The sequence below is a fragment of the Pseudochaenichthys georgianus genome, chromosome 13 (genome assembly GCF_902827115.2).
Source record: "Pseudochaenichthys georgianus chromosome 13, fPseGeo1.2, whole genome shotgun sequence".
Lineage (NCBI taxonomy): Eukaryota > Metazoa > Chordata > Actinopteri > Perciformes > Channichthyidae > Pseudochaenichthys > Pseudochaenichthys georgianus.
Genome location: NC_047515.1, coordinates 41,862,460 through 41,871,679, shown reverse-complemented (window position 1 = coordinate 41,871,679; position 9,220 = coordinate 41,862,460). Strand labels below are relative to the sequence as shown.

Genomic DNA, 9,220 nt, shown 5'->3' with positions numbered 1-9,220 from the left:
TCACATATGAAGCCATGGGGGGGTTGACACAAATTAGGGGTCGTGTGCAATGGCATGCACTATACGCCAAGTGTGGCTTTACGCACAGGTTGGCGAGAAGAGGAGAGATAGTGGAATATCGGGTTTGTGGGTGAATTTAGCGGACCGACACATCTCGAGTTATACCTTTGAGTTGTTGCTTCATTTGGCAGATTAATTATTCATTAATGCCACAGACAGTACAGGTGTGGTTTATATTAAGGGTGTGATCGGAACAAGTCAATGAAAACAGTAATTAAAAAGGAGATGCAGGAATGTAGGGATAATGATAATTACATTGAAAAAATACATTACACTTTTGTAATAGATTCATAAATAACCCTTTCTGTCGATAGATTCTTGGGTTACAATAAAGGCAATTATATTTCAACATCTAACAATCAGAAAACTCAACAATAACTATTTTAAATGCTCAGTTTTAGTTGGGACTATTTTTGTAATACTTTATTTTGAGGCTGAGTTTATTGCTGGTGCTGCTTTGGATATTTATTTGTTTATTTAAATAATGTTGTCCTTAATTGACATAAGGAAGCATGTCATAAGTTAGAATAATGCTTTCATTGTTTGTTGTACATTACACTGTGTGGTATTTATTTATTTATCATATAGTTCATAACTTAAATACATTTGGATTTCTACATGTATTTTATTGTTGGTCATTTCTGCCTTTTTGTATTTTTATACACCGATGTTTTCCCGCATGTGTCCTTCTTGTAAATTAAGTAGGCTATTTGAGGAATGGGGAGAACAAATATGATGATGAGTGGATGCATGCAAACAGTTTGTTATAAGCTTGAACTTGCATTGGTCTTATCTTCATGTTTATTTATTTTTAATAGAGGGGACAAATACAATTAATCGAAAGTGATTTACTGCATGTGGCTCACAACAGGCTGTCCGTGCAATATAGTCATACTTTAGCAAATGAACCAGATGATTTCCCCTCGCAGAGGTCACGTGCTGCCCCACTTTCCTCCCCGCACTGGACTCAACACACAGTCAGCTATCTGAGAGTCCTCGCGGGTTAAACAGGACCTTCGGAGACTCTGCACTGACGCCCTGTCCCGTCCGAGCGGAACTGTGACGGCGTCTCTGATTGGAACAAAGTTTCCAGCGTCAGCCAATCCGCGCACAGCACTGAACCCTCTCGACCAATCAGAGCGAGGAGCGCTGACGGGCACCGAGAGGAGCTCCGCTACTTTTGACGCTCTGCTCTCACTTTGAACCGGTGTCAACAAACAACAACAACAACAATATATTCCTCCAGCTTCACTGACATTTCCAATACCTCCTTATTCTGGCGATTTAAACCGAGGAAACTACTTTTTAACATCCAAACAGATCCCATTTTCTCCTTTTTCTTTGGAGGCTGACCTCCAGGAAATCATCTCAGGCGGAGAAAACGCGATTTCAACGCCGACTTTGCTGCTTGAAACTCGGTGTTGGAGCTGCAGTCTCCCCGGCAGGAGGAGGTCCCTGAAGGCACCGCGGTGCTTGAGGTACTGAGTGCGTTGGCGGGGTCAATCCCCAGGATGATGCGACCCACGCTGGCTCAGAACTACCCCCGCAGTGGCTTCCCACTGGAAGGTAAAAGGCATCACATTTACCCGACGGAAGCCCCGGATGTTCAGAGAAGATGTTTATTTCAGAGCTAAAGTCACTTTCATTTAACCATTTCACTTTCTCTCAACATCTTGGATTAGCAAAACTAACTTTTTGCAGTTATGGTTGAACACGTTTCGTAGGATTACATTTTAGTCGCTGAACTGACATATGTTGGCTATTTATCCTTTTATTTTTAAGCCAGACTTGTTTGTTCAACACAAAATAAAACTGTGTGCCGTTATAGGTCTAGGATTATAGAATTACTTTTCAGCTGAACTGAGATCTCGTGTAATAGTTATCATTTCTCCGCAGGCCACATTTGTGAAGCCTCATGCTTTCTTTCCACCTCTGCTAAGAAACAGGGACTCTAAGGTTTTACAGAGTTACCTCTCAGCCGCCAAACTCACCATTTTGTACATTATGTTTAGGATACTTTAATGACCTCGCCTTGGAAACCCAAACTGTGTTCAGTTACAGGACTCAAACGTCCAGCAGCGGAACTGACACATTGTTGTGTAGCCTGTGTTGCTTTTAGGCCACTAAAGTCTTTTCTTCCGAACCTCGGCTTAAAAAACACGAACTTTGTGCAGAAATTAAATGTTTTTGCGATATTTATTTTTGCATTACTCTGGCAGCCTATCGTCTTCCATTCCTTGTTTAGCAACAGCCTTTATAAATGATTAGGCTATTCACAATAGTGCATATATAAAAACGTATTTAATGGAACCAGTCATGTCACAATGCTGCGTACAAATGTAACACGTTTATTATCAGCTGTTTGGGAGCCGTTAAAAACACACCGCTTAATTCTTTATTATGTTGTTATATTGAAGGTCAGTTGAAGCTCCTCTGTGGACAGCATGGTGACACCAAAGACAACTTTAATAGGATCATATTATGATAATATGTTATTGCGTAAAATGTAATTTATTATCAGCCTTTTAAGAGCTGCTAAAAACACACGGCTTCCGTCCATATGACATGATGGAAGATAAGGGGCTTTAATAACATCATGTTCTCATCACCAAAGTGACTCTCACCTCTCGTATCTTTTATTTTATTTAAACATGCAGTGTCTACCCCGCTGGGTCAAGGCCGTGTGAACCAGCTCGGAGGAGTTTTTATAAACGGCAGACCTTTGCCCAACCACATCCGACATAAGATCGTGGAGATGGCGCACCACGGAGTCCGGCCGTGCGTGATCTCCCGGCAGCTGCGCGTCTCTCACGGCTGCGTCTCCAAGATCCTGTGCCGGTACCAGGAGACCGGCTCCATCCGGCCCGGGGCCATCGGGGGCAGCAAACCCAAGGTATAGAGAATATACACGTGCCGTGAATCCATGTGAAATCCTTACATTATTGTCAACAATCCATGACCGTGTTTTTGTGTGGAGACATTGCACGCATTGCGCCCCAGGGCCACGACACGGCGACTAAACTGCCACTTCTCTGACCCTTTGAAGCAGGGGACCACGCCGGACGTAGACAAGAGAATAGAAGATTACAAGCGGGAAAACCCGGGTATGTTTAGCTGGGAGATTCGGGATAAATTACTGAAGGATGGGATATGTGACCGCAACACCGTGCCTTCAGGTAAAGAAGGGCAGACGTGAAATAATCTAAATGAAAATCACAATATTATGAAGCCTGGGCAAAAATGTTCATTTATAAGCTTTATTTGTATTATGTATTTTACTTCATTTTATGTTCGACATACAAAATGAACTTTGACCTTATTATGATCCAGGCAGTTGAACTTTTGTTCCTATATATTTTGCACTAAACAACAATTAGGAGAGGATTAAATTAAACACCTCAACACAAAACTCAAAACGTTTTTAAGTCATATATTAGGTGCTAATTAACAGTGAGTATTTTTAGAGAAAAAAACAATAGACCTTTTGTTGATTTCCACTTAATGAACATTATTATTGAAACACATATTATATTACTTCTTATCATTTTGTAAAAAAATTACTTTTACCATTTCATTATACAGCCTAAACGAACATTTTAATGCATTTTTAAATTAAAAAACCGTAAGAATTAGTAGGCTAAAATTATAAAACCATATTATTTAAACAAAACTACCATTACTTAAGTGTTTCAACTTCTTTAGTGACTTATCCCAACTTCTCCACTGTTATCTATTTAAGGTGCAATCACTGTTTTCCAAAAAAAACAACTCCATATTGTTTGTAATTCCCCCTTGTGCCCGGTTCTCCGCAGTGAGCTCCATCAGCCGCACCATGCGGAGTAAGTTCGGGGGGAAAGGCGACGAGGAGGAGGATGAGGAGGAGCTGGAGAGGAAGGAGCTGGAGGAGAGCGACCGGAGGGCCAAACACAGCATCGAGGGCATCTTAGGAGACAGATGTGAGTGAAGTCTCCTCTTAAGGCCGCGACAGAGCGACAAACCCGTATCTCCCTGACCGCCAGGGCGGATCAGATGGTGCAGTGAGTCCACGAGGGAGGGCTTTACTATGATTCACTGCTAATCTGCGGTACTCTTTGGAGTGAACATGTACCATATGAGTCCGTCTATATGCTCTCAATGTGCGGATTTGAAAACAGAAGACAGTGCTCTTGTTTCCCCGCTGCAGACATGTGTGCAGCGGGGACCTGTGGATGGTTACAGCCGGCTGTAAAGCAGAGGTTATTTGCTGGTGTAACTGCAGGGCTCTCTGTGGAGTTTTAGCATGCTGTAAAGTTGTAGGATGGGGGTGGAGTGTGTGTGTGTGTGTGTGTGTGTGTGTGTGTGTGTGTGTGTCGTCCTTTGTTAGGAATTCTTTATCGACCATATCTCTCCCGCTAATGCTTTTCCCATGAGGCCTCACCGTAAATCAAGCAGCAGGTGATGGTGAGGGCGAAGTGTGTTTTCTGTGTGTGTGTGTGTGTGTGTGTGTGTGTGTGTGTGTGTGTGTGTGTGTGTGTGTATTACATTACCAACCAGCAGCGTTATAAATCGCTCCATTATTTATTATTAATAAATGATGGAAACATAGTTTACATTTCTCTTGGCTCATGTGCTTGCTTGGCTGATTATTATTTCATTCTGTGGGGTTTCTTCCGAAGTTTTTCCTTGTACGATGTGAGGGTCTGAGGACAGAGGGTCTGAGGACAGAGGGTCTGAGGACAGAGGGTCTGAGGACAGAGGGTCTGAGGACAGAGGGTCTAAGGACAGAGGGTCTGAGGACAGAGGGTCTGAGGACAGAGGGTCTGAGGACAGAGGGTCTGAGGACAGAGGGTCTAGGGACAGAGGGTCTGAGGACAGAGGGTCTGAGGACAGAGGGTCTGAGGACAGAGGGTCTGAGGACAGAGGGTCTGAGGGCAGAGGGTCTGAGGACAGAGGGTCTGAGGACAGAGGGTCTGAGGGCAGAGGGTCTGAGGGCAGAGGGTCTGAGGACAGAGGGTCTGAGGACAGAGGGTCTAGGGACAGAGGGTCTGAGGACAGAGGGTCTGAGGACAGAGGGTCTGAGGACAGAGGGTCTGAGGACAGAGGGTCTAAGGACAGAGGGTCTGAGGGCAGAGGGTCTGAGGAAAGAGGGTCTGAGGACATAGGGTCTGAGGACAGAGGGTGTCGTATTGTCATACTGATATTCTGTACACACTGTGAAGAGCACTGAGCCGAATGTAACATCTGTGATATTGGGCTATAAATAAACATTGATTGATTGATTGACTATTTCATGCAACGACACATCAGGGTGCTTTAGTAACACGTGACCACCTGCCAGATTCAGTCCGGGAAAAATATATATTTAACATGTGAACATAATTTAAATAACTTTTTGATTTAATTGAAGATTGGGTTTGTTCATTTCCAGTGAATTTAAACGATGTTGTAACAAAATAAAGTGATTTCAAGAACCTGACACTTTTTACATTTAACGATTAGTTGCAGTTGTTTTTTACTTAATTGTAATGCAACCAGGTACAATTGATGAATGATTCATATTGGGTTATTCCAAGAGAACAGCCGAGTCTATTAGAGATTTAGATAAAGTTACAAAACAAGTTTCATGAAGCGATTTTTTAAAAACAAAAGATTCGTTTTTTCCTTATAATTACGAGAAACCCCACTCTTTGTTCACAAAAAGGAATTGAAAGATGTATAATATATATAGGCTCGATCTGAGTAGTAAAGTGTGTTTTTCAAGCCAAGGAATATTTACTTTATTTTCTTGATTTTAGTTTCACAGACAGGAGCCTGAATGAAGGAATTTTTGGCACATTAATCTTTAGGCCAATTAAGCACGTTTCAGATGTAATTAGGTCACTTTTTATTTACGCTTACATTTCCAATGATCTATAATGAATCCATGTGAGTTATAGTATAAAAACAAACTGGTAAGGTGGTGTGCTTGCCATCCATTAACTGGCTGAATGCAATCAATGTAAACATTTTTATTTTCACTCTGGAAAAGTTAATTACACGTCTTCTCTGTGGGTTCAGTGTGTGGCAGCGAAACTGAAATGGGGATGGCTAATTCCTGAAAAACACTGTTAGGCGATGATAGTTAAGCCAATTTACAACACCCACAAATAAATAAAGTTAAGAAGAAATGTCAACGAAATACATCAAATGTAACACTTAACGAACAAGTCACTTAAACATTATGTCACCAGATGACAAGTACAAGATCTGAGTACTTCTACTTTACTCAAGATCTGAGTGCTTCTACTTTTACTCAAGTCCAAGATCTATCTGAGTACTAGCCTACTTCTACTTTTGTCTCTGCACATATGTCACCAGACATTAGACGGCCCCCAGTATGAGTTTTTCCAACACTTTTTTAACACTTTTAAAATCAGTTTTAGTAGCGAAATGTCTACATCCTCGCATCAGTAACACTGGGGGAGGAGACATAAAGGAGACAAAATGTCCCACGGATGAGTTGATCAAACATTTGTTCAATGGGGGAGGATGAACTTGGGTGACAAAGGCGGGAGAGTCTATTTGGGGACAAAAGGCCAGCTTGGAAACAGCTTTGAGCAAAGAAGAAGAAGCTGTTTATAATTCAGTCAGAGGGAGAAAAGCTCGTGCACAGAAAGGCCTCAGTGAACACACTGAGAGAGAAATTAAGGATGAATTATTCAGCGAGAGAAAATGGCCGTTTTCACCTACAAAATGTTTCCTTTGGGCTGTAAAGAAGCCCGCTGCCATTCAGGAGGACAATAAGGGTTCTGAAATCCACCCACGTAACTGCCCGAGGATGCGTGCGCGCCCCCGAGACCTGCACACACGAAGGTTGCACCCGTGAACGCGCACACAAACACGCATTGAACACTTTTTAGCCTTGAGATTTTCAAAGTAAAATGTGGGAAAAGGAGAAGTTTCTCGGAGAGTTTGGATATCATTTTGAAATAAACTGCAAAACAAAGTCAGAAATACATATTCAAGGTTACTATATGAAGCTTAAACATAGATTATTTGCATTTTTCTATACAAAAGGTACATTTACCCTTTATTTTTACGAGGAGATATATTGTGGAAGAGAACTAATTTACAATAGTTAAAAAACGAAAATGAAAAAATCCTACAAGCACTAAGAAAAACAAATAATACACTTAAAAATGTAATTAAATGATGGATAAAATAACTACATAAAAACCTGTTTTTAGGAAATTACATAAGTAGTGTATTTGTTTCTTTAAACTTTGAATAGCTTTTGTTGCTGTCACGTTGCATTTGTAAAACCAATTGCGTTACAACAGAGAAACGTCACGTGTCAGCAGATTTGAAAGAAGCCGAATGTCCTATAGTTAGAAGCCTATAGTTTGTCATCCAAATATATTCAGCCTGTAATCATATCTCTGCGCCTCGGGGGAAGAAGCTTCACTGAAATGAAATGTAGACGAGTTGTGAAAAGAAATCCAATATATATGCACCGAGAAACACAAATAATTAACCAATCAATACAATTAAATTGCGGACCAAAAACTGTAGTCGTTTATTTGTTGAAGTCTTGCTGTCCTGTTGCGTTTGTAAAATCACCAATTTAAATTAAAACAGAGAAACGTGTTGTGGCCGCATAATGTAATTAATGAAGCCTGTCATTTCCCTGTTTGCCATCTAACATTCAGACCCAACCATCTCTCTGAGCCAGACTGGAAATACATGGAGGCAGATAACTTATTATAAAGACAAGTTCAAAAGCAAAACAAAAAATCCGATATGCACCGAGAAACACACATAATAATAAAACTAAACATATATATGGATAAAAGAGAAGAAAGCAGAACGACTGTTTTCCTAAATTGCACGAGTCGTTTTTAAACTTCTAATAACTTTCTTGCTGTCCTGTTGCATTAGTCAAATCATCGCCAGCTTAACTTCTCCGTCTGTAATAATATATATTACTATCCAGCCTTTCAGAGGGAGCTATAGGCTCAAACTCATGATCTATTATTGATTCTTTTGATGGCGGCCGGCCTTGGCCCCGCGCACATTAATAATGTCCTCTAAATGATGTCGATATTGTGCCATGTCACTTTTAATGACGGAGGGAGTGCATTAAAGAGTGCTTTCGCTGAATGGAGACCAATGTTCTCCCCGGAGAGCCCCGGTGTTGCCCGGAGCGCAGCGGCACAAAGAGGAGGGGGGGGGGGTCCGGACACCCGTCCTGCCCCGTGCACAGCTCCAAAACTCCCCCCCCCCCTCCTCCTTAGAGATGGCAAAAGTACACAAATCCTTTACTCAAGTAGAAGTACAGATACTCGTGTTTAAAAATACTCTGGTGAAAGTAGAAGTACTGACTAAACTTCTGTACTCAAGTAGAAGTAAAGAGGCTTTGAAGTGTACTTCAGTAAAAAGTACCCATAGCTAGCAGCTGTTTTAAAGAGTACCTGACCTCCCTTTATATCAATAGAACAATAATGTCATTGTTAGCTAATGAATGTTTCCATGCTGAACAACGGCAACATGACAACGTTTCCATTGGTCCCTCTTCTTTAGAGAAGACCAGGAAGTGATGGATACACGGATCGTGTTCCAACCAATAGGCACGCAGTGACTCTACAGAATAATGATCACGCCACCAAACACACATTCAGACTAAAGGAACCAGCTGTTTGGGAAATGAGAGAAGTAGAAAGTACAGGTATTTGAGTTCAACATGTGAGAAGTAGAAAGTACAGGTATTTGAGTTCAACATGTAAGAAGTAGAAAGTACAGGTATTTGAGTTCAACATGTGAGAAGTAGAAAGTACAGGTATTTGAGTTCAACATGTAAGAAGTATAAAGTACAGGTATTTGGGTTCAACATGTAAGAAGTATAAAGTACAGGTATTTGAGTTCAACATGTAAGAAGTATAAAGTACAGGTATTTGAGTTCAACATGTAAGAAGTAGAAAGTACAGGTATTTGAGTTCAACATGTAAGAAGTATAAAGTACAGGTATTTGGGTTCAACATGTAAGAAGTATAAAGTACAGGTATTTGAGTTCAACATGAGAGAAGTAGAAAGTACAGGTATTTGTGTTCAACATGTGAGAAGTAGAAAGTACAGGTTTTTGTGTTCAACATGAGAGAAGTAGAAAGTACAGGTATTTGTGTTCAACATGTGAGAAGTAGAAAGT

General features: G+C 41.0%; 1 protein-coding gene across 4 annotated transcripts in view; it reads left to right on the top strand.

Moving 5' to 3' along the window:
* Positions 1 to 1,277: 1,277 nt before the first annotated feature.
* The window catches only part of pax3b (paired box 3b), a 49,879-nt gene continuing 41,936 nt past the window's right edge, over positions 1,278 to 9,220 (top strand). For 2 of the 4 annotated variants that reach the window (XM_034096674.2, XM_034096676.2), the window contains exons 1-4: positions 1,278 to 1,626; positions 2,718 to 2,953; positions 3,107 to 3,236; positions 3,873 to 4,016. In XM_034096674.2, coding sequence (XP_033952565.1) covers positions 1,572 to 1,626; positions 2,718 to 2,953; positions 3,107 to 3,236; positions 3,873 to 4,016 — 565 coding nt within the window. In that variant the 5' untranslated portion in view covers positions 1,278 to 1,571. The remainder of the gene's footprint in view (positions 1,627 to 2,717; positions 2,954 to 3,106; positions 3,237 to 3,872; positions 4,017 to 9,220) is intronic. The other 2 variants (XM_034096675.2, XM_034096677.2) reach the window with 2 other exon arrangements.